The 26,735-nt window shown below is 40.2% G+C and overlaps 1 protein-coding gene across 1 annotated transcript in view; it reads right to left on the bottom strand.

Annotated features, from left to right (window-relative positions):
* KIF26B (kinesin family member 26B) overlaps positions 1-26,735 on the bottom strand; it is a 298,661-nt gene that overhangs the window by 166,925 nt on the left and 105,001 nt on the right. Inside the window, exon 4 of the mRNA XM_081998397.1 lies at positions 5,980-6,146. Coding sequence (XP_081854523.1) covers positions 5,980-6,146 — 167 coding nt within the window. The remainder of the gene's footprint in view (positions 1-5,979; positions 6,147-26,735) is intronic.

The raw sequence follows: 26,735 nt of genomic DNA, 5'->3' as shown, positions 1-26,735 counted from the left end.
AGACACTGGCTATTCCTGCATATAGCTCTCTGAGTCTTTCCTGTAAATTTTGTTTACATGGAACCATAAAAAAAGAGTATTCTTTATGCCCCAACTGCCAGCCACCTTTGGCTTCAGGAGAGTCAAGATTCCCTTTTGATCGGCATTTAATTTATGCACGTGAAATAACACCATTAACAGGAAGTAGAAACGGCTTGTTAGTCAGGGCTATCACAGCAACGGGGAACACAGAAAAGCAGTTACTATGAACATAGATCTCCTACATTTCTGATGAATGTTAAGCAAGTAAGAAAAATCAGCCTCTGAAGTTGTGCGCTCAAACTTAGGTGCCAATTTTAAATATTTGTTTCATGGTCTTTCAGGTTGACTGAGATCATTGTGATTGAAATTTCCCCTACTAGTCAGCCCCAAGACAGGCTTTGAAGGTAGAAATATTTGTGAAAATGATTTACAGATGTTTTAAAAGTTGCTGCCAACATTCCTACTGAAAGACAGTCTATGGATCTTTAATATTAACATTCTTCTTTTTATGTATTTCTTATGCACTATATGATGAGGACGAGGGAAAAGAGTTTTTAATATATAGTTCTTCAAAACATCTGAGAGACTGACCACAATTTAACCGCTACATTTAGTTTGTTCAACTAATGAAAGAAAATCCTGTTAGGTTTTGCATAGTTTAGACAGCTAGAAACAAAAACATGTTTTCACCGAAGTCTCAGAACATAATTTTCTCTTAGGGACATTGAAGTCAGCACTATTTGACACCTAGGACTTCCCAAGCAGTGCTTAACCCAGGGAACCACTGCATGACTTGGAAGAGCAGTAGGGTCCACCATTCTTCAGCATGAAGAAACACTGTCATCAGAGTTATCTGCATATTTTTTATATAATAATATATAAATATATATTATATATATATGAAAAAAATATATATGCATGTTATTTTAAAATGTTCAAAACTTCAGCGGAACTTTCTTCCGAAAGGCAGAGCATGGGACAAGCAGCTTTCGCGCTCTGGCAGCGCTCACAGGCACTGTCCTGAAAGACGTCTCGGGCCTCGACAGCACCACCACCCTGGGTGTGCCTACACAGCCTGCTGTGCACCTGCACAAGTTACAGCAGCACCAAGAGATTCCTGACCTGGCTCCACATCTGCTATTGTAATGCTTCAACCACACATCAAATGTTTCTCCCATGGAACTTCCCAAGCCAAAGGTAAGGCTCTGTGGTACAGGAATACCCACTCCAACCCATTTCCTTCTCTACTAGCTGCTGCCTCTGTTCTTTACGTGGTTCTGCCAATAAACCCTCTGTTGCAATGCCAGGAAAAGTTCATTTTTCTGAACTTCCTCCCCCAAGCTCCACAAAATTCAAGCCAGGACCTTAAAATGGTACGATTAATTTAAAACAATACACGATCTTTAAGGAAAAGACCTGGTGTTACTGGAGCCTTTGGGCTTGAAAAATTTTCCCTGTAAGCAGAAAGATTGTGCAGACTAGCTCCTTACTTTAAGTTTCAACAAAAGTCACATAATATTGTACCCAAAAGGAAAAACAGCAAACATCAAAAAAAGTTGCGTGACAAGCTGACAGTTTATCACATGTGTGCAAAAAACAGCAAGGCAGGAGATTCAAGGTTCTGGGGTCTTTGGAGTGCTAAGTCATCAAAACAGCACAGCAGTTTTTAACAAGAAGGTCCCATAAATAGTGTCCTCATATAAGCTTTGTAGTTCATGCATTATGTACCAGAATTTTTAAAAATATTCAAAAAGGATTCTCAGGAGTAGAAGGGAAATCTGTGGAGCATTCAGCACCATTTTGTACATAAGATTTACAGCATCCCTTTGCAGTAAGGCACTGCCTCTCCTCCTCCCCCAGCTGCCAAACCACACAGGGATGGGGAACGAGTGTGGAAAGGGTCACCAGCAGTTTTTCCAAGAATGTAGGTAACTGTAACTAGAGCTTATGCCCTGCTGAGTAGCTGCATGTCACTTATACATGAAGCAAAGGTTTTCTATTCTTATTTTGTCTCAGAATAATGAGTTTTTTACAATTCTGGACATTTCTGCATTTCATTTGAAAAACATGCCTTGCTATATCTACAACAGTAGCATTGTGTGGCCCTGCCTAGTGTTTAAACTGTATAAGGACATGGAAAATGATCCCTAGAACAGATATTTCAGGCTACCTTTTTTTTAAGATTATCTATATTCCCATTAGGCTCAATTAATCCAAATAAGACTGCATATGATTTCAGATGAGGCGGGCTTTTGTTCAAGATACACTGTTACACTTCCTGACCAGCAACAGGAAACAACTTTCAAGACTACCATTTAAAAATACCTCCTCCTCAAAAATTTTTACCTTTTTTTTTTGAGTCCAAAAAGAAATGGGCTTCTATGTTTCTCCTAAAGCAATAGAAGTTTTTGCTTTCAGAGAAAGCAAGCTTACTGTGACAGGGCAAATGAGGAACAGTACCAACATCCCTCAAAGTCTTTAGATATTTTAAGGACAACTGAAAGGCTCTGGTCCAGTTTTGACTTCTAGCTCCTGCACCGTGCTATCATCCTTTGAGAGAGTACTTAAATTCTATGCCCAGTCATGATAGAGAAGTTTCATTCAGAAGGGCAGATTTATTTATGGAGTAGTCAGGCCAAAGCTGAAGTCGAGAGTCCCAGAAATTTTCTCCATGTAGAAACCAGCATAGATAGGAAGAAGGTTCAGTACGATGCCCCTTGACCTGCTAGAGCTTCACAGAGACACCAGGGAGACAAGCGACAGAAGGTCCTTCCCTCAGTTCTTTGGCAGCATCAGCACCAGCATATACTTCTCCCTTAACTGGAGGTGGCACACTCCTACACTGTGTTTGCAGGACACAAGGCAAGAGGCTAATACACCTTAGCCTGCGATGGACAAAAAATGCAGAGCTTCTTATGACAAAGATCCAAACTGGAGGCAAAAGTTAACTCATGTATAAATCCTAAAGTGCTCTCAGATGATTCTTTTTGTGTACAGAATCTTACCACTATTTCACATTCACTGAATGAATTATTTTCATCACAAGTGTGTACTAGTAAGAAGCAAGATGATGCTATAAATTAGCACGGATTGGAGGATACCTGAGACAAAAATGAGTGATAGCCCTGAACAGAAGGGCAAATTGTGTGCTTGTCATTAAAAGTGCAATTGATTGAATTCAGTTTCTGTATCAGAATCACCGTTAGAAATTCATTATTCATACCTGTATAATCTAATATTCATAAGCCTTCCAGCAGAACAATCTGGCCAGGTTTCAATGTTTGGTCCTTTAAAACATTCATATACTGTCCCATGGGAATCCTGACATATCATAAGTTCTCTTGCAGTGATATCCCAAAGCCTTTTAGTTGGCTTGGAAATCTGTCAGTTATAAATCATGAAACATGACAGTTAAGTATTAAGATAACTGATAAGTCTCTGGGCTTCTTAGAAGATTGCGGCCTTCAGACATTTCTCCATGGCTTGATGTCAGCTGTAGGCCAGTCAGTGAGTATCACTGTCGGACTAGTAGTGCCCGAGAAGAGAAAAATTATGAGCTTCCAGTATTATACTTCTGATGTTTCTCAAGTAATTACAACCAAAAGTTCACATGGATGCCTTGACATTTCTTCCACACTACAGCATTTTAGTTAATTGGGTTTTTTTCCTGATGATGGATGACTTTTATATCTGAGCCTCATCTGAGGTTTGCTTTGCTTGTTAGGGAACTTAGAGTGAAATACGGTGGGACATTATTCAAATTTCAGAAGAATATTTTCTACTCTTCTATTTCCAACTTCAGCTTCACATTAGCAAATTTCCCTGGCTGTGTAATAACTTCTTATTTACTGACTGTGAAAACATCGTATGTAACACACTTTCCAAAAAAAACCCCAGTTGCTACTTCATGTGCCACTTACAATCAGAAAAAGCAAAAGTTTTGAATTCTCATGCCTCCTATGAATGATCGTTTCATATTGTAAACAAAGCACCATGTTAATGAGTTTGACAACCACTGCCTTCTACTTCATATTTTATAATACACATACATGTGGGTTCTTGTGCTTCTTACCCTAACTTTACAAAAATGCAAACAGACACATAAGATGCAAAACAAAAATTAATGAGATACACATTTTGAAAAAAAGATATGGTTTTCTTATTAAAAGGTCAAGCTACTGACTTTGATTTGGTGCTTGGGACTGTCAGCAGATGATATAACTTGAAGTCCAGAACAAAACTGACTTATACAAGTGATATTAATCTAATTATGCAATACCCCAAAACTAAACCACGCATTTTTGTCTTGCTAAGTACAGTTTAAAAATAAACAGCCTAAACATAAGATGCTGGGCCAAGCATACCCAAGAATTCACACCATCAGCTGGAAACTAACAGAGTTCTACTTAAAACGCTGTGATTTACACTAGGGATTTTGAGTAAATTTAATTAGTTTCCTGCATTTCAGCAGAGTATATTAAGAGCAAATGAATTCTCTCAGCATAAAACATTGAAACAATGAAGAACAAATGAGTTAAGCCTTCTTCATAAATCAGTTCATGCTAAAGTATGTGCTAATCCCAATCTGCACTCTGGTTAGATATTACCATATGACTACATTCAGCAATTTTAATTTAAACTGCCTGCAGTTAAACAGAAAAGGGCAGCAAATCAAGACCACTGTCATCATTCACATTTGCTACGGCAGCATCACATCGGTAAAGAAAAAATGGCAAAGCTGCCCCAAACAATGTTCACTGGGTCTTCTAAAATGCTACTCTTAATCCTCTTACGTGATTCACTTATTGTGTCACACTGTTGAACATATGCAGTCCTCATGTTTGTGAGGAAAAATAAGAGGGGAAAATCTTCTTTCCAGATTTACAGAGTCCAACAATTTTGTAAGTTTTCCATTTACCTTTAAAATAAAATAGAATCATGTGGAATTACTAATAGTTGGCGCTCTAAAGGGTAGAAAGTTAATCTGAATATGCCTGAAGCATTCTCTCAGAAGTTCACTCCATGTTTTGAAATTCAGATCTCTCACTAGATCGGATCAGAAGTGCCATAAAAATAGCTTATTCTCTTGTTATTTCATTACTTCCACAACTCTTCCCAAGTCAATCTTCTAATCATTGAACAGCATTAAAAGACAATGATTATTTCAACTTCTTCAGTTACATATGAATTCAAGTGGGTTAAAAAGATTATGTTCTGCAAAGCATATTTCTGCACAGAAAAATATTTCCATTTTGATAATGGATATTTCACTTATTAGCTGCTATGCCCACCTAACAAACCATTTTTACTAGCAAATTAATAAAGATAGCAATAAGACTTTTTTAATGAAACTTTATCTCATTGAGATTTTTTGAAACATTCACTGAGTATTCAACAGAAAGGGTGTTCCAAGGCTGAGTTTAGAACCTCAGGTCAATTCAACATCATGACAGAGACAGGAACTGAAATCAGAAACCTTAACTTTTCAGTCTGAAAGTGGAAATCTTGATAATTTCCCTAGATGAAAATAAAATTCAAGAAAGAAGCCTGAAGGTTGCCTGTCAAATAGAACTCTCCATGTCCAGTTAGCTCTACAATTAGTTGCCTACCTCAGAAAATTACTTGGATAGGTCCTTCTCGTTCAGGGATACACCCCTCTAAAAATTCACTAAATCGGGTATTATTCTGGGAGCACAATCACATTTTAATTCAAATCAAGAGTTAAAGAGATATTTTACAGAAGGGGGTAGAAGTATCATCCCCATCTTACAGACAAATGCATACAGGTGGATTAAACAACTTTTTCATGGTAATTCAGCAAGTTTCTGGTAGATCTCTATTTATAGCCACATTTTGACACGTGCTGTAGTCTGTCAACCCCACTTCTTCACTACAGAATCATCTCCTTTGAAAGAAATTATGTTTCCAGAGAAGAAAAATCTGAGAAATCTCACTCACCTGGCAAAAAAAGATGCTGCCACTGAGGTGCCTGTGGAAACTTCACTGGCAACGTAGGTGCTCTGGGAAGCAGGGAAGCTGTACAATGAGGGTTTATCTGCGTTGTAGCGGTTCAATGCTGCTTCAGTCAGGCCCTCTCGACTAGTCTCTGTCATAAGCTGAGATATCTGAAGACAGAAAAAAAACCAAAAGTGTCATCAGCTAAAGTTTACTAGCTGACCCCTCCTCATCCAGAAGTGCGTCTGGGTTGCAGATGGAGAAAGAGAGGCATTTCATTCACTACAACTTTGCTGCTCTGTGAACAAGTTTATTGTTTCTGTCATGCTAATCTGCAATCCTTTGGCTCTCTAACCTCGTCTGCATTAAAACTAATAGGATAAATGCATCCCATCACTAGAAATGTCAATAATGTCTATGGCTTTCCATCCACATGGAAAAGAAAGAGTAAACCATAACTCTTACTCAGTTTTACCTCAGGGTAAAAGAGAAACAGTTTAGGTATGTGCAAAATATTTATCTATATCTTCAGGAAAAGAAAATACATTTGTTTGCCTTATTTTAAAATAACATAGCATCAGTGTATTAAGTATTTTTGTTGACCTTTCTCCATAAAAGCCAACACACGGCATAGGAAGGAGTCCATTGGGATCCTAGACTATTTATCATTACCACTCACTTTCATTGGTTTTCTTAAAAGGTTTCAAACATCCCATGATTTCATTCTTCTGATGGCCCATTTAACAATTTTTCCCCTGTTACGAAGCCTCATCTCAGCCTTTCATTGTCTGGGAGAAGAAACAGAGTTCAACCAGACTTGACCTAGCTCTCCTCAAATTAACTGAAAGATAGTTATTGACTTCAGAGAAAGCTGGGTCAGCCCTATTAAAGCACCTCCTCAAAACTTTTATTTCCATTTCTTGACTATTACTTCTGCATGAATTCACAATGGTGTGATGTCATCTATTGTACTTCATGCAATTCCTAACGACTTCCCTTTCCTCCTTCCCTCATTTCAACCATAAAGAGCTTTTCTTCACCAATGCATGTCACAAAATTGCAACATATACATAAAATTATTGTTAGCAATTGTCCAAGGCACTGCTTCTTTCCCCTCAAAAAAAAGTTTGCAAGAATCAGTCTCACACCTGTTCAATTTGAGTTCTCATGCCTATCCTTATCACCACAGTAACAACAGAATATCTTTTTGAGGCACATCAAGAAAAGTACTCGAGATCATCCTGTAGTTCTTTTTCTACTTAGGCTTGCTTTATTTCAGCTGTTAAACATTTCAGTTGAAGGCAAAGTTAAAGAACTGTGATTTCTATTTGTGAGGGGAAAAGACATGAGATATGGCAACATTTTTTTAGACTAACTATCAAGCCATCTCTGTTTCTTTTACAGAGAACTGTTACCCATTCTACTATGGCTAAGAAGATAATCTAAAAGTTTATCCTTATTTTACATATTTTTAGGTCAAACAACTGTAATACTTCAAGAACGGGAATGCTAAACTAGCCACTCTGTTTTCTGAGGAACAGGTAATATTGCTGAAAGTGCCCCTATTACATTAGTCACACACTGAGCCTTTCTAATTTACTGATTCACTACATTGAATGGGCAGTGCTCTCAGAAGGCTGTATCTGAAATCCTGGACTTAAATCATCTCATACTACTGTTAAAACACAAGAATTTAGGCTGGCTGCCAGGATACCTCCCTATATTTCCAGCATGCAGGCAAACAGACATTTGTTCTTCAGTATTCTGCTAACCCATGTACGTCAACTTGGGGCATTCCGATACACTTGAATTCACTAAATTATAATTTCATCAAGTTTTCCACTATTTTTGCTAACTCAGCTATTTATATTTGCAGTGAACTAGCACAAGATTCTCCCCTGTCTCCTCGAATTATCCTGAAACCAATTTCATCATCACGTTGGGAACTGCTAAGCAGATAGATTTAAAAAGCTCTCCCTTCAGAACAGAGTCCACTTATAAACCTAACCTCATCCTAGTCCATGGAATTCATACACCTGAAATCAGGGATGGACCATCATTAATCAGTTGCCATTGCTGACAGTGTCACCAGAACGTGACACTCACTTCCATAGCAACCTGACAGCAGTTAAGAAGTTGATGAGTTTATTTATCTCAACTGCAATCTCAATTGCAATCATAACCTCCCCATCTTCTGCCAAATAAAGATTTGCAGCTCCAAATATGAATTTCCACAGCCAGTTCCGACACATTTCTGTTGGTGTCAGATCCCCTGCAGTGGCAAGATGGTGACGCTCGAGAGGCATTTCAGCCAACTGCAAAACAGGAAAGGATTTGTGTGTCTCTCTGTTTGGGACATCCAGAAAATATCTATCATGACATGGGCATGAAAGCAGTAACTAAATGGTTTCTGAGATTACAGAGACTTTCAGGTCATCCATGCCTATATCCACAAGTCCTTTTAATGTGAACAGCACAGAGCAAACAGAGGAATAAAAAGCCTCAAACTGATTGCGGACATTTCCTGAAAGGTATTACTCTCAAGCTTCCTCAAAAGCTGATTAGATGCTCAGTACATGAGCTTTTGAATAACTAGTTCTTAAAATACAAGCACTCCAAAAGAATCAAATACTCCCTGACTTACCAAAGAGACATGAGATTCTTTCAGAAAGATATAAATATAAACCATACCCCCTATTCCACCTATGCACTCAGAGAGAAATAGGTATTAGTCAGCAAATGGAATGTTAATGCTTTTTAATAAATGGGAATGAAGATCTTATAAAGCCTGTATTTAGGTCAAGCTTTCTTATAGTAAAATACAAAGGAATTGAGTAAGAAGCTGGAAATAATCAAACATATTTACAAATTCTGTATTTGTGGAGTACCACACTAACCATAGGACAGAGAGAGAGGAGAGATCAATAATATTAATTTTAGGAATTGCATACACTCTGGACAAGTGCATAATGGGGTTGTTTCTATATAAATGTAGGCTTTTCAGCAGTACTGCTATTATCATGTGTCTTACACAAGAGTCCAAGTACTACAGGGGTGGTCCACTGCTGAAACTGTGAAACACCTGCATGGTACTGACCACCAGAGCCTGCTGGAGAGGCAGCAGCAATCCTTCCTGTTCATTCGCACAGCTTGTTTTGTTGCAGAAAACAGGGAGCTACTCTTGACGTTGATGTTGGTGTATTACCTGTGAAAAGGAACTTTCCGGTGTAAACAGCCATGTCAGAGAGCCCTCCCAGAGCTACCCTGGGTGGACACTCATAATAGGGCATGTTGGTCTTGTTAAGCACCCTCTTGATCCTGAGGGTCCAGCACCACCGCCTGGTTTCCCTAGCCATGCTGGCACACTTCCTGGGCAAAAATATGTTTCTCAGCTTGAACTCTCTCAAACTAAACTCCCAAACACACATACTTGAGCTCCACCGATTTACTGTTTGCCTCAGCAGGGACACTCCTTAGCTGACAGTGTATTACAAGGATACCAAAATGAGAACATACCTTGTTTTACGTAACACAAGACATAGACAAGACAAAATAAGAACTGACTTCAGCCACATACCAGGATCTCCTAATCTAGAACTGGTTTCCAGTTTTAGAACTTGCTTACTTTGTCCAACGTGGGATTTTTCAACAGTGAAATGTCTCCAGAAGAAATGAAAGCTGAAATATTTCCCTGAATTTCAAACATTCTACTGTTCCTTATCTGGAAAGCCTGCAACATCACTCAATGTTATACAGGTAAAAGGCCACAGAAGTACCTAGTGATACTGCAACACTCATAACCTCAAGCTGAACATCAAGTTTTGCTTGAACGAGTTCAAGTCACTCTGTTGCTACCTTTTCCTTATACCAAAGCAGGACCAGGATAACAAACTAGAACTTGATATTTAATTATGGGATTATCCCTTTGGTAATGCAGTCAGTGGAGATAAAGGGCAAAGATGCACCAAATTTGGGCTATGCCAAATTCTGGGCCAGGCTTTTTTGTGTCCAGTACTTATCAGAGAATTGTTCATACAGCACAAATTTGTACATCTGGGTCAATCCACAGGCTGATACCTCATTAGACACATGCCCACAGTATTTGACTAATAAATCCTCATTTATTCCCAGAGATCAATGCATGTACATAAAGTAGTGTGCAGAAAGAAGTCCAAATAAACAATATACCCAGAGACCACTGACTTTGAGTCAGTTCTACTGCATTTCTTTCTTTTGCCTCAGATTGGAGAGTGTAGAAATCATTTAAAACTATTATACCAAAGTGAAGAGTGGGCTTTGGAGGTAATCTTACCACCTTATTTACTTCCATCTCCAGCCACAGTACCAAATTATCCCTTTCTCCTCTGACATTGCTCATTGAACTTCACACATACACAAACTTGAGTAAATACACCCAGGATATATCAAGCATTTAAGGAAAAATACTCATAGAAGATACATTTCCAAAGCTCTTAGAGAATTTCATTTTTTTCCCCATCCCAGTTCAAAAGACATAGTTGACAATCACACTTTGAACATTAAAAAAGCAGGCTCCTTTTTTTTCCACTTTTTTTTCCCCCCACAATAACATATGCCTGGCAAGTACAGTTGACATAAAACTGCTTCTTCAGTGTCACTGTCTCTCTCACTAAATACTGTTTCTGGATTTAAGGGGGAAAAGAAGAATAGACTCCTCAATTCTCTTTCCCTTCCCTTCTGTGAGTACCAACATACCATATACATGAGGTTTAAGATTAGTTAATAGGATATATTTTGAGAAATTCCTTTACTGAATTGTTGGCAGCACATCACTGCCTGGATAAGCAACAAAAAGACAAAGCATGGAACAACGCAACCTTTCATGCCTCAATAAAAACCTTTTAAGTGCACATGGAACAAGACAGATGTCCCTCCCAAGGCCCCATTTTTTTTCTCCCCTCTCATAAAAGCAAGGCATCCATTAACCTCATCTTTCACTGCTTTCTGATGGTATACAGCAGGAGCTGGAGATAAGTCATGATTTAAATTCTCTACTTCATAGGAAAAAGATGGCTCTGCAGTTAAACCACAGGTGTCAGCCAGGCTAGATTCTCTCCTTATTCCAATTAAAGAGTCACTCTGTGCATAAGACTTGCCATCATGCAGTATGAGGTTAATTATATTTACGTAAGGGCATTTTACAGCCAAGCTCATTAATGTTTCTAAAGCTCCTAACTGAGGACTCACAACTGAAATTACTGCACAAATGGAAGTTAGCATTTATGAAAGATGTGAAACATCCTTTGCTCTAGAGGTAGTGAACATCCCCAAAATCTAGTTAACATCAATGACTGAGTAATGAACTGGGTGCATAGAAACATATGAAATGTATCCATCTCTGAAGTAAAATTCAAGATACAAACCTGTGTTCAAATTCGCTATAAAGCAATCCTCAGTTTCCAGAGATCCTAACCTCAGGAGAGAAGCTCACTAGCAAGAAAAAGCTCAAGGTAGAAAGCTCGCTTTCATAAACACACGCACACACTCATGAATGACTTCTTTGGCAATCTGTTCTTGATTCAGAGCAGCACTGAATTTTCTGCCCAATAAACACTGAAGAAATTAATTCCTGGCTTATTTTAGACAGCAAATGCCTACATTAACAAAGAAAAAGGTTCTTCTTGAACACCCTCCTTTAAAAGCTGAATCAAAGGAAGCTCTAAAGGATACCTCTCAAAATTTTAGCACACCAAAAACATCATAAATTCTTATAAACCTGCTTAGAACACAAGCTTAGCAGCTTAGTTTCCAGTTTTCAAGCTCTTCTAAAATATTAAGCTTTTACCTTCCATCCAACTCCTTTTGGCTCATCACAGTTTACTTTCAGTCATAACAAGGTAAATTTAGTCATAGAATCACAGAACCATAGAATAGTTTGGATTGGAAAGGACTTTTAAAGGTCACCTAGTCCAATCTCCCTGCACTGAGCAGGGACGTCTTCAACTAGATCAGGTTGCTCAGAGCCCCGTACAACCTGACCTTGAATATCTCCAGGGATGGGGCATCTACCACCTCTCTGGGCAACCTGTGCCAGGGTTTCACCACCTTCCTTGTAAAAAATTTCTTTCTTGTATCTACCCTTTTTTCGTTTAACACCCTTACCCTTTGTCCTATCAATACAGACCCTGCTAAAATATCTGTCCCCATCTTTCTTATAAGCCCCCTTTAAGTACTGGAAGGCTGCAAAAAGGTGTCCCCAGAGCCTTCTCTTCTCCAGGCTGAACAACACTAGCTCTCTCAGCCTGTCCTCATAGGAGAGCTGTTCCATCCCTCGGATCATTTTTGTGGCTCTCCTCTGGACCTGCTCCAACAGGTCCATGTCTTTCCTGTGCTGTAGGCTCCAGAGCTGGACACAGGATTCCAGGTGGGGTCTCACCAGAGTGGAGTAGATGGGCAGAATCCCCTCCCTTGACCTGCTGGCCACGCTGCTTTTGATGCAGCCCAGGATGTGGTTGGCCGCCTGGGCTGTGAGTGTGCATTGCTGGCTCATGTCCAGCTTTTCATCTACCAGTACCCCCAAGTCCTTCTCGGCAGAGCTGCTCTCGATCCCTTCATCCCCCAGCCTGTACTGATATTGGGGGTTGCCCTGACCCAGGTGCAGGACCCTGCCCTTGGCCTTGTTGAACCTCCAGAGTTCATACGGGCCCATTCCTTGAGCTTGTCCAGGTCCCTCTGGATGGCATCCCATCCCTCAGGGGTGTCAACCACACCACTCGGCTTGGTGTCATTTGCAAACTTGCTGAGGGTGCACTGGATCCCACTGTCTAGGTCATTGATGAAGATATTAAAGAGTACTGGTCACAATACGGATCCCCGAGGGACACCACTTGTCACCCATCTCCATCTGGACATTGAGCTGTTGACTGCTACCCCCTGGCTGTGACCATCCAACCAATTCCTCATCCACCCAAGAGTCCACACATCAAATTCGTATCTCACCAATTTAGATGGAAGGATGTTGTGGGGGACCATGTCAAAGGCCTTAGAGGAGTCCAGACAGATGACATCGGTAGCTTATTCTTCCTGTTTGGCTCAAGCAGCCTAGTTTCTGGTTTATGGGAGTGATGAAATAATCACTGGGAGAAGTATTTCACAGTACATCATTCACAGGTGTCTTTCTTCTGACACATGCATAGAAGAATACCAAATCTTTCCCAAGAACTAAGCGATCCTATTTTTCCTGGGCTTGACCTACTCCTACCAATCCTTACAGGTTGAGGCAAGAACTCTAAATTAATTTGGAAAACTCAGAGAATTCTTATGCTTTCTTTAGTGTGTAAGAGTTCACTGTCTGATGTGACAGTGTGGTGTATTGCAGAACAAGATAAAAATCTTAAGTCTTCAGTAAGCCACCAACTTCCCAGCCACTACAAACTTCAGTGGAATTACAGTAATTTGCCTATAGGAAACAGCATCAGAAAACAAAGCAGGAGCTGACACTTCCTGAGCCTCTTCAAGCAGAAGGGAGGTTTAATGAAGGGAATATCAGAGTCCTCCTTCACCTAGAGAAGGTATGTCTCAACAAGAAAATATATCAATAAATAGTAGGTCCCCCTCCTACAGTTTGGCTATTTTTTCTGAGCCCATCTGGAAATACTGACTTGATCCCTTTTGCCTAACATGGAAGTTCTGCATTAAGTTCCGTGCAGTAACAAAGAAGTGCAGCATAAATTTATGTATGGTAACATTCAAAGGACAAGGTGATAGCTGGGATCCACTGTGCTCCGTGCCAAAAGGAAAAAGACAAACATGGATAATTTAACATTTACTATATTTCATTTTTATAATTTTAGAGTGTTGTTGGGAGAGGTTAGCATGTGAAAATAGGAAAGGGAAATACTTAAGAGTCAGTTTCAAATACCATTGTTAAATACAGCTTCAAATGCTTTGAGGTAAGTCTGGTAGAAGGTTTACTGAACTATGAGTAAACTGAAGTGGGGTTTTGGGGGTGGAGTGGTAGAGGGAAGGAGGAATCTTGTGCCGCCCACACAACTATCAGATTAATTTTAACGCATCCTTCACAGGGCAAAAAGGAACAATTACACCATTCAATCAGACCAACTTGAAAGCGGTGGGGATTTGCTAAGTCAGTCATCTTTAACATACCATGGAGTACCAAGGACATACTCCACATCTGTCACAAATCACTCACTACAGAGGTGACATTTAAGGAATTATTCAGGACAAAATCCACCTTTAGAAAAAATAATTTTGAAACAGTAGCAAATTCCTGTAGCTAAGGGCACTGGCATAGTCTTATAGCATCTTGCCATTTGATTATGACCTTTTTCTCTCATAGCAGAATATTAAGCTGCCACAGCTCAATATCACTGTAACTGCTGATACAAACACTGTGTGAGCAAGAGCAAGGCAGCAATTCATGATAGTCCTTTCCTCTTGAAGGAATATGTTCTATGAGGCTGAAAAAGGGCATGTATAATGTCTGCTGCATTCAGTCTCTTTCTTGGATGTAGACATATCAAATACTGCTTAGTAAAGGCAACTCACTATTCATTGTGAATACTGAAACTCTAGGGAGGGTTCTTGGCCGTGCTTTGCTCCTGCTTTACTCAAATTGCATGCAAAATCCAAAATATTGATCTAGCAGAAGGGGCCACCGTAATGGCACAGATTTGGTGTCTAAACACAAAACAGTGCACCTTAGAGTGAGGTTTTTCAAAGGGGGAATCACTGGGATAACAAGAATGCTGATTATGCTTTACATTTAACCAGGAAGAGTCAGACTATATTTAGCATAAACTACTTTTACTTAAACATTACTTAGTTACCATGACAGCACCTACAGCTTAATTGCAACCTCCAGCTTCCTGCTGTACAAAAGAAAGAAGACCTTTGACTGTTGCAGCCACCTCCCATGTCCCTCTGTAAACAAGATAGCTGTTTAACATAGATCCAGTGCACTCCTCAGCACAGATGAAATCCCAATTTGTGCAGACATAGGCACATCCTCCCATCAAAACTCTTACGATACAATTAGTTCCATCTCACACTCAAGAGCCCATACCATTAAATGAAATATGTTACAACAAATCACCGAATATCATAAGATCGGCTACTTAGAAGCTGATCCAACAGCTGATCAGAAATCCAAATAATGATGGATTTCTCTATTCACAGAATCACAGAATCACTAGGTTGGAAAGGACCTTCAAGATCATCAAGTCCAACCATTAATCCAGCACCACCATGTCCCCTAAACCATGTCCTGAAGCGCCACATCCACACGTTTTTTGAACACTTCCAGGGATGGCGACTCCACCACCTCCCTGGGCAGCCTGTTCCAATGCCTGACCACCCTCTCAGTGAAGAAATTTTTCCTAATATCCAATCTAAACCTCCCCCGTCACAACTTGAGGCCATTTCCTCTTGTCCTATCACTAGTTACTTGGGAGAAGAGACCAACACCCTTGTCGCCACAACCCCCTTTCAGGTAGTTGTAGAGAGCGATAAGGTCTCCTCTCAGCCTCCTCTTCTCCAGACTAAACAACCCCAGTTCCCTCAGCTGCTCCTCATAAGACTTGTGCTCCAGACCCCTCACCAGCTTCGTTGCCCTTCTCTGGACATGCTCCAGATGTTTTCCTCTGATCCTTCCTCCTAAGAGTTCTGCCTTACAAAACAGTGTTTTTGAAATTTATTTATGCTGTATTTTCCATTGTAAATAATGACACTATTGACAATGACTACAGTTTTCAAGCAGGAAATCTTAAAGGCACAGGAGCAAGTGGTCCCTGTGTGCCATAAGACAAGCTGGCGGGGAAGGCGACCGGCCTGGCTGAACAGGGAGATTTTGCTGGGATTCGGGGAAAAGAGGAGAGTTTATCATCTCTGGAAGCAGGGGAGGGCAACTCACGAAGAGTACAAGGATCTCGTTAGGTCAAGCAGGGACAAAATTAGAAAGGCAAAAGCCCAGGTAGAGCTCAGTCTGGCCACAGTCATAAAAGATAACAAAAAATGCTTCTACAAATATATTAACAAAAAACAGAGAGGCAAGGAGAATCTCCATCCCTTACTGGATATGGCGGGGAACATTGTCTCCAAGAACGAGGACAAGGTTGAGGTATTTAATGCCACCTTTGCCTCAGTCTTTAATAGCCAGTACAGGTATCTGCAGGGTATTCAGCCCCCTGAGCTGGAAGATGGGGATGGAGAGCACAACAACCTGCCCATAATCGAGGAGGAAGCAGTTAAGGACATATTAAGCCACCTGGATACCCACAAGCCTGTGGGGCCTGATGGGATCCACCCGAGAGTACTGAGGGAGCTGGCAGAGGAGCTTGCCAAGCCACTCTCCATCATTTATCACCAGTCCTGGTTAACAGGGGAGGTCCCAGAAGACTGGAGGCTTGTCAGCGTGACACCCATCTACAAGAAAAGCCGGAAGGAGGATCCTGGGAACTACAGGCCTGTCAGCCTGACTTCTGTACCGGGGAAGATCATGGAGCGGTTCATCTTGAGGGAGCATATGAGGGACAACCAAGGGATCAGGCCCCCCAGCATGGGTTCATGAAAGGCAGCTCCTGCTTGACCAACCTGATCTCCTTTCATGACCAGGTGACCCGCCCAGTGGATGAGGGAAAGACCATGGATGTTGTCTACCTGGACTTTAGTAAAGCCTTTGACAGCATCTCCCACAGCATTCTCCTGGAGAAACTGGTGGCTCGTGGCTTAGACAGGTTTACTTTTCACTGGGTAAAGAACTGGGTGGATGGCTGAGCTCAGAGAGTCGTGGTGAATGGTGTTAAATCCAGCTGGCGGCCGGTCACAAGCGGTGTTCCCCAGGGCTTGGTTCTGGGGCCGGTCTTGTTCCATATCTTTATTGATGATCTGGATGAGAGGATCGAGTGTTCCCTCAGTAAGTTTGCAGATGACACCAAGTTGGGTGGGAATGTTGATCTGCTGGAGGGTCGGAGGGCTCTGCAGAGGGATCTGGACAGGCTGGATCGATGGGCCGAGGTCAACTGTATGAGGTCAGTGCCGGGTCCTGTACTTTGGTCGCAACAACCCCATGCAACGCTACAGGCTTGGGGAAGAATGGCTGGAGAACTGCCCGGCAGAAAAGGACCTGGAGGTGCTGGTTGACAGCCGGCTGAATATGAGCCGGCAGTTGTGCCCAGGTGGCCAAGAAGGCCGACAGTGTCCTGGCCTGTATCAGAAATAGTGTGGCCAGCAGGAGTAGGGAAGTGATCATGCCCCTGTACTCGGCCCTGGTGAGGCCACACCTTGAATCCTGTGTTCAGTTTTGGGCCCCTCACTACAAGAAGGATGCTGAAGTGCTCGAGCGTGTCCAAAGGGCAACGAAGCTGGTGAGGCATCTGGAACACAAGTCTTATGAGGAGCAGCTGAGGGAACTGGGGTTGTTTAGTCTGGAGAAGAGGAGGCTGAGGGGAGATCTTATCACTTTCTACAACTACCTGAAAAGGAGTTGTGGTGAGGTGGGTGTTGGTCTCTTCCCCCAAGTAACTAGTGATAGGACAAGAAGAAATGGCCTCAAGTTGTGACGGGGGAGGTTTAGATTGGATATTCGGAAAAAATTTCTTCACCGAGAAAGTGGTCAGGCATTGGAACAGGCTGCCCAGGGAGGTGGTGAAGTCACCATCTCTGGAAGTGTTCAAAAAACATGTGGATGTGGCGCTTCAGAACAAGGTTTAGGGGGCATGGTGGCATTGGGTTAATGGTTGGACTTGGTTGGATGATCTTGAAGGTCCTTTCCAACCTTAGTGATTCTGTGATTCTATTTTCCCAGACATCCAGTATTCTCCCTCTTACTTTCACTCATTCACTCAGTGCATGTTCTTACCCTAGCTTTTGAACTGAAAAGCAAAGCAAAACAAACGAACCCAAAATTATACAGAGCAACAGTACTGCCTGAAAAAAAATCTGTTACCTACTGAGCACACTCTCCTCAAAAAACAATACTGAATAAGAATTGCATAGGTAACAATAAAAGCTTTACTATAAAACAGGAACTCTGCTTTAGTAAGCCTGTGACAATGGTTCGTTTGCTTGATCAGCAAATTCCCATACAGACCATAACTTGGTAAATGTAAGTTGATGCACATTCCCAAGAAACCTCCACCACTGAGACATGCGGGATATAGACTCATTTTGATCTGGCTTAGCAATGAATTCACTTTTCTCAGTTTGCCAATGCCCTCCTGAACTAAGTAATTCACAGAAGGAGTAGTTAGTACTCTATCTACATCAAAAGGAATCAGTATATTGAGTCTGGAATAGTATTGACCAAGCCTGCTTCTTGCTCACTCATTTTGTAGTGATACATTTATTAAACAGAAAAGCAAACAGAAGAAAAAAAAAATTAGAGAATATTAGAGAATTTACATGATCTGAAGCATTCAGGACAGCAAATATCTACCTCAAGTGAACTTAACCCTTGTACAGAAGCTGCAGATTCTAGTGCATACTGCTTCTTTAGTCTGAGTGACAGAGCCTCCAAATTTTATTTATTGGCTACTACTTCATTATCAAACTATCTTCTGAAACATAAGGCATCTACCTTCTTACAAAAACACAATAGCTATCATAACTCACCTTCCTCAATACCCTCAATGTTTTCTGATGTCCAATTCAGGATCATGCCAGCCTCTCCTGTTGCTCCCCAAGGAAGCTAAAGACAGGATAGCCATCCTGGGGTGCAAGTCTGCTCACCCTCCATACCTCAGAGCTCCCCCAGTCAAGCAGACTCTCCATGGGCAGACTTTGAGCCAATCCTTGCAAGTAAAGCACCATCAGCTAGATACAAATATGCCTCTCACTCATGAAGCTCCACCAGCCAATTCTCTGCAGACGGAACAGCAATGTAAGGTTTCCCAGCTGGGCTAGCCCCATATTTACTCTGCAAATGAAAAATAGGAACAGTAGCGAGCAAAGAGAGGTTCTGATCTCAATTTTGTGTCTCCAGGCGTTTCAGCAATGTGAAAAGATACTGTGCAGCAACACAGTAAAACTGCTTCCTTTCTCATCAAGACGACGACAATAACATGGCAATCTGTGGAAAAGCTGAGGCTATCTCTAGCTCTCAAAAGTTTTTTTAAATCTACTTTATTAAAGTTGTTAATTCTCTTAATTACCTGTATATCCCACTGCTGCATTATAAATCTGTGCAGCTAGAAATTAATTGGATCTTTTTCTACTGTGACTTATTTACTATCAGATTAGTAACGTTTTACAAGAGAAAAGGCCTTTCTTTTGTGTGGCTCACTTAAAGTTGATTTCACACATCCAGATTCAGTGACCACACTGTAACCACTTGTTCCATCAGCTACCTTTTAAGACCTCAGTGGCCAGGCTAACTGTCCTAAAATAACTAGTACAGCAACGAAGAGTTTGTGCAGACTATGAAAGATGAGCTTACCTGACTTACGCACTTTTGAAGCTGAGGCACAAGTCCCTCTAGTTCACTGTGTGCAAGAGTAATACATTTGTTATGAAAACAAATTTTCATTTCTCTGATCAGTTACCTGCCTGCATCATCATAAGAAGTTCAAATCTTACTGTAGTTCTTTATCACAAACAGCAATCTGTAAGTCATTGACCTTTCACTTGTCAGTTGACAAGAACAGCTCTAGAAGCTACCAGAGTGTGTCAGCAAGTAAGCTTAACTTAAATGGCATTATTGACCCAGAAAGCAACCCCTTTCTATAGCTAGTAACAGAGTGAGCAATAAAAAAGATGGTTAGTTTTTCCACACATAGGTGTATAAACCGGATCATTAGTCTTTATTTAAAAGACATCTGTTCAAGTTTTACCATGAAAACATTAGGAGAAAGAACTGTTTCATTTCCAGTATGAAAAAAAAAATCTGACAGGCTTACAGATTCCTGCAATGATTATTGCATAAGAATGTGACATAATGCAAATTCAGGCCACACACATCATCACCTCAAGATCTGACCTTTTTTGAGGGTAAGATCAGTACACACCTGACAGGCCTCTCACCCAGCTACTCATGGAAAGGTGTATAGGTTTGACTCCCAGGGATCTAGCAAATGCCTTGACCCTGTTTAGAAACTGGTACCATTCCAATGGCTTCTCCATCAGAAAGAAATTATGAGTATCAGCTTTTCTATACACTGTTGCCAAAGGTTTAATTATACTAGTGCTGGCAGATACCACAATAATACGAATTGTTTTCTCTGTTAGGTCATAAGACTATCAGTAATGTACCTTATAAAGGGAGGAACCAGAGGACTTGAATCTTGCATGTCATGAACTTTTGAACAAACACAAAAGAGCTGTTTGCAGGGTAAAGTCAACTCATTTAGAAGCCAGGAACATTTTGGACTGAGCAATATAGAAGCCTGCGAATTTTGAGTTCAGAAACTGAGAAATCTTTCTCAACTCATCAAATATTCTAAGTTTGAAGATTTATTCTGTAGTAACCTTTTCCATACGCCTTCCTAAATCATCTTCACATAGAAGTACCTTTTTTAAAACTGGTTAAATAAAAGTTAACCTCTAATACCAATGACTTAATACTGCTATACAGCTTTCTCTTTTGCTGCCTAAATGAAACATTAACAACTCATCATCTGAAAGGACTCTGAGGAGAGTCTCGTGTATCCTGATCCACCCCTTAGTGGAATAAAACTTAAGGTGCACATTTGAATGCTTTGTTAAATTTGCATGACTCAAGACAGATCTAAGGCTCCAAAGTACTCCCAGCTCTCCTGAAAATCCACTGAAACCTGCATGGAGCAAAGAAAGCTTTAAAAAAGAAATACCGCTTTCAGATCTTAGTGTCTAGTCATTAAGATGATGCGTCTCTTCCCTCCGTTTCAGTATAGCTTAGCCAATGCTCCAGTGTATTACCTGTGTTCCAGTAAGATCTCTCATCTTAAAAAGAGCAATTTTTCTCATTCTTGAAAAAGAACGCATCTTTTCTGCTTCCTCTGTTTGGGCTCGATTCCACAGGAAACATTCAGAACTGCCAAGTACCCAGTCTTCTGCATAAAATTTAGTTCTTAAAATGTTGGTATCAGCTTAAATGCTCACAATGAACTTAACAGCACTGAAGTTGCACATATTCAGGTGAACCACCATTTGTAATGCTGTCTAGGAGCCAGTTTGCTTTCCAAATGCCTACTAACTGACATTGTATGAGGTTATGAGGGCTCAGGCACAAAAATAAGTTGCTGTGCTGAGTCATAACAGCTGTTCACATGCACACACTTAGCCTGCGACAAATGCAAGGTAACAATTTATCTAGCAATCACTTTTCCAGAGCCAAGTCAAAGAAACCAAGTCAAATTATCTTGAATTTCCTGTGAACTATGAACATGCATTCACAGTTACCATGTATTAGTAAGGTTGCTAAAAAGTTATCAAGCTGATCGTGTGTCTGAGTCCAAAAACTTAGATTAGGGTAGGATAGCCAAAATCGGAGCCGCTATACAAAGTTGAATGCAGATGTGCTCAAAAGTTACACTATATGTTCAGAAGGGTTCAGTAGGGCTAAACATAAACACAGGGTATTTGCTATTACTCGGTCCAAAAATGCACTAAAGATCTGCAAAAGTGAAAACAAGAGAAGTATCTACAGAGTAGCATTGCAAGAAAGGCACTTTTAGGGGGCTAAATTGCAGCTGGAAAAGGCTCAGGACTGTGAGTCTTAGCACTTGCCTATGAAACACTCTTATTACATTCCCACAGGCAGAGACGTTGATACATTCTTCAGAAGTCAACAGCACGGCCTTTCAATACAAATACCCTGCAAGACCCTGACACCAGCCAACCTCTCAAGTCAAAAAGCATAACAATATCGTGTTCCTCTTTTCCCACAGGGAAACAGCATTTAGCCTCAACTTCCATGCTGAAAACTTCCACCTTTGCAGTGAATTGTGCAAACTATGGCCTAATCCACCATCTCACAATGTAACAGTCACGCTGAATTGCATTGCCCTTTGGCTTTGTGTAGCTGCCTTCCCATTTTCTGTCCCTACTACTGTAGTCCCTTGCAGGTGTTCCTTCTTTCATGGTACCAACATGGAGATGTAGCAATAGCTAATTTCACAGTCATCAGTGCTAATGGGAGCTGCCTTGAAATTATCTCATTCCGGAAGACTCAGTATGCAGTTGCTAAAGAAAAAAAAAAAACAACACACAGGCAGTTCTGCAGAAGCTATGCATCAGCGGGAGTGACCTCTCTATAAATTTAACAAGGTTGGTCTTTCTAATCTCTGTCACAATACACGAACACCTGTCTCACTTTCATGTTAATAATAAAAGTGTCCTGCTGAGGTTTTAAAATTATTTTACGACAGCAACAACCATCATTTTTAACAGGAATACATGAAAAGAATTCATAAGGTGCCAGAAGAGCCTTCAAATGAGACCGCTAACCAGACAGAAACCATTCCTTCCTGACCCTGAAGCTGAAGGCCTTAAGGCATAGGTTTGACTGCCTTATTACCTTAGTTTGCATAGCTACAGCTGCTATTAGCAGTCATAAAAATTACTCAACTACAAGCATTTGACTTGGAGGCTACTTCCTGCAGTGAATTCTACAGGCTGACGAGGTGTCAAGTTATGCTACGTTGTCTTCTGGTTGCTCCAGATTTAGTGCACTCTCAGCTAATGAATGCAAAAAGAGAAGGAGCACATCTCAAGTGAACACCAAACTAAGCTCTGATGGTGCATATTGTAAACCATCAGGAACTGGGCCTCTCTGTGTTCTGGTCACCTTTCAACAGCACAGCAGAGAGGTCAGGTTGTGAGCATCAGAATACACTTGCTACAGTACTCTGCTGAACGGGATGGATATTTCTTGCACAGCACTAAAAGTATTCTCAGATTTTTACATACACTCCTAGTCTACTTCTATTTTCCAAGATAAATGTGTTTTGCATCGTCTCGTTTGCTGCAACTTCTATCATGTTTTCAACCCAAATTGTTTGTTTCAATTGGCTATTTTCAATCTGCAAGTCCTGAAGGGATCCAAGCTGAGCATGGTTTTCCAGGAGCTAGATGAACGTCACATTAGCTGAAGCTGACGTAGCATTTAATTCAAGTGCACACAATGATTTTTCTCCAGTATATGTAATCTGCATTTTGGTCTGCAGGAACCATCATAATCCATCTTCACTGTGACAGTTTTACAGTATGAACAATATTTTCTCCTCACCACTGACTTTAGATAACTCTTCTTTTTAGACAACACTGACACATAACTCCTTTACTTTTCTCAGGTGGCATTAAAAAAAAAAATCAGTGATCAGTTTAGAAGATGTGAACTACAGACGTGCATATTTTCAAAATTGCACAGTTCTGAAAAGTGAATAATAGAGCAGAAGAGGCACTGGTGCTAGTCTGGCTGTGCTCTACAACCCTTTCTGAAAAGGTAGGAGAAGGAACAATTGAACATCCATAACCTGCAGCACTAACAAATGGCAACTATTCCTCAAAAGAGGATATTCTTTCAAATTCCATTAGTATTTTGGATGGATAAGTAAATAACCACTTGATTCATCAAGGATTATTTTCCAGTAAAACAGAACTTAGATCAAACCAAGGGTAGACTCCATATAGCTTTAATGATCTTGTATCAGCCATTTCCTGCCTAGGAGAAGGGCTGTAAAAGCCAAATAAATGACAGTCATATGCAAAGTCGTAGGCATCTTACTACCTAATGTGTTTAACTTTGGAAGGCAGTGCACACAGTAAATACTGCCAAGTATTTACTCTTTACTCCTGGGTACACTTTGTGTATCTTTTCAAAACAAAAATTGCTCACAGTACATACATATCATGATGTTCCAGTATTTGTTGTAAATTATTGCCTGTCCCTGTAGTACATTAATCTCAGGTAGACCTCTACTTAGTGAATCATCTAAGGCCCTTGTCATTTTCTTAATTTCTGCCTCCTTGTAGGCTTATTATTTCTTAAATTTTACCATTAACATCTGATAATTTTTATTCTTGTTCGTTTACATACCCTGATCACTTTTCCTCTGGCAGCCTAAGAGACAGGAGAGAACAACAAAACAAAACTACTTTGAAAATTTAAAAGATCTTAACAGTCAAAAACCAGAAGGTTAAGAGATAATATCAGCTTAAGAAAATTGTCTGAAAGTATAGAGTCAAGTCTTACAGCTACATTTATTTCTTCCTCATAAAAATCAGTGTAAATAACCTTCAAACAGAACTTCTCTACTTTTTTTTTTTTAAGCAACAATGAATATACACTTTCTTCAACATAGGACACAAAGACAGAAACTCATTGCCCCAAGCAATTTACACAAACTAAACTGACAAAACGCACTTCACTATGGTCTAAAAGTAAACAGTGATTAAAATAGTGCAGGAACTGTTGGTTGATATTTTTTATAAACAAACAGCAAGATTACATGAACTGGCCCCTTGGGAATAAAACAGATTTACAATAGATTTAATTAAATGCACTTAATGAAGTCCAAATATAAGAACAACAAACAGGCTCATCATCTGAAAGGGTGCCTAAACTCTAGTAAACCGTTCTGAACTGTAATAAATGCCTCATGGTCATTTCAGTTTTCATTTTGGCTTTCAGCACTCCACAGAGAATTTTTATTTGCACATGAAATGTTTCAGAAGTTACTTTTAAATCAATTTTTGAAAGGAAGTCTTTATTCTATTTTAATTAATTTTTAATAGAGCATCATGGACTGATTTTCTGCTCCACAGTGACATGCCAAAAGAAGGATCACTGATTACAGGTCAGTGGGAGTGCAGTGTTGTAATCTGTACAACTGAAGAAACAAGTGTCACTTCACAAGGTATGCTGTAGGCATTTATTAAGTCATCTTGCACAGTCATTTACACTAGGACAAAGGGAATACAAGATAGGCAGGAACTAGCTCCAAAATGTAGAGCACTATTCCATATGTAAGATAAAGAACCAAGCCTGAAACACTTCTAGAACTGCTGCTTAGTGTGTATTAAGAGGGGCTGAAACATCCCCCCTCTACAACATTAGCTTTCAGAATTTTGTGTACTCTGATTCTTTGATTTTCTTAATATCAGCAGAATGTCATACAGTTACTAAAAGCAAAAAGCCTGATGATGCTCTGTCACCAGTGGATCAGAATCTAACCTGAAGTTTATCAGCAATTTCCTTTGGAAAAGCAGCATAGGAGTCTCTCCTAGGGGAAATTAAGTGGAAGAAAAAGATATATTTGTGTGTGCATATACATAAATAGATGCACACACAAATAAAGAAACCAGATCAAGCATGCCAAAAGGTCAGAAGTGGAATGAATATATTTATGCATTAAACCATTAAATCCTCCATACTATTTAAGCATTAAACCAAAAATTCATGGATAAATCTCCAAGTACCACTAAGTTGCTCTGCTCACAATGGCCACAGCAACAGAAGCCACATAAAACTCATGCATTTTACCCTGTGACCAACGCAGAGGACTAGAACTCCAAACCACCCATTCCTGCATAGTGTCCCCTACAGACAGTGGGCTTCATGCACAGTCATAGTTCAGTCCTATCTGACAGAAATGGATGATTATGAAAGTTCAAGAAAAAAGTTTACAGTTTCAAAGCTCAATTCTCCAGCAGAATAGTATTGTGGAAGGTTCCCTAGGAGGAAACAGAGAATTGTACATGGATGACAGGATTTCAGTATTTGCTTGAACTACTTTTATTAGGAATTAAGGCAGAGTAAACAAGAAGGGAGCTATATCCTGGACTCAGAAGTTTTTTGAAACAGTAAGTTTCAATGATGCTACAACCTAAAAAACTTCAGAGGTCAATTTAAAACTTCTATAGTCTTGTTCTTTCCCAAGGACACACCTTCAAGTGAATCCTTCTAAAGCAAAGCCCTTGTTTTTAAGTTTTTCCCTTTTCAGAAAGCACAGTACCAGCTTGTTGTAAATGGTAAAGTGTATGAACTCTGTGCAGTTGACAAAAATTGCAGCTCAAGACATACTTGAAGATAAAAAACAATCAACCAGCATGATATTTTTAGTCAGTCACTTCTGTTTCCAAAGCTTTTCCAAACTGTTGTGAAGCCTTATAATTTCTCTGCTTCATAATCCACTCTGATATTGATTCTTCTAGGCAGGCACAGGAGAGAAAAAAAAAAAACACAAACACCACAGATGAAAGGACAAGATGGCCCCTGAGTGTAGCAGAAGCAAAAAAGTTACTTTCTCAACTCTGCAAACTGCATAGCACCCATCTCCGGCATATCCTTCCACTTTTCTGTACATCTGCTCCTTAACACATAAAAGCATGGGACAATAAAGGGTTTTTTCCTTCAAATGTATTGCCAAGGTTTAGTTTTGATGCTCAAAATATTTTGGGTCCTTTTACAGGAATGGACTTTAAAGTCTGCAAAATATGATACCGTTACTGCTCCAGCTCTCTTTCAGCTGAGTTTACATTATATGTTTCCTGGTACAATTTCATTTTTCCCCACTCCATGTCCGTGCAGCATTGAAAAAGTCTTGGGAACAAATTCTCTAATAACCTAAGCACAAACTATCCTTCTGCTCTAGTAGAGTTGTGGCTACTGACAGGTCCTTTGGCTTTCTGTGGTACCATCTATGGAGTCCCCAAGAAATTAGGAAACGGCATTTCTACTCAATGTATTCAAATTGGGCACAAAAATATTAGCAGCAGTAGCCTTAACTAAAATCTTTTTTTCTCATGAATGATATAAAATTGTCCAGCAGATAAAATGGGATACT

Source organism: Phaethon aethereus, assembly GCF_964289735.1.
Source record: "Phaethon aethereus genome assembly, chromosome: 3".
Classification (NCBI taxonomy): Eukaryota; Metazoa; Chordata; class Aves; order Phaethontiformes; family Phaethontidae; genus Phaethon; species Phaethon aethereus.
This window is presented reverse-complemented; position numbering and strand designations above follow the sequence as displayed.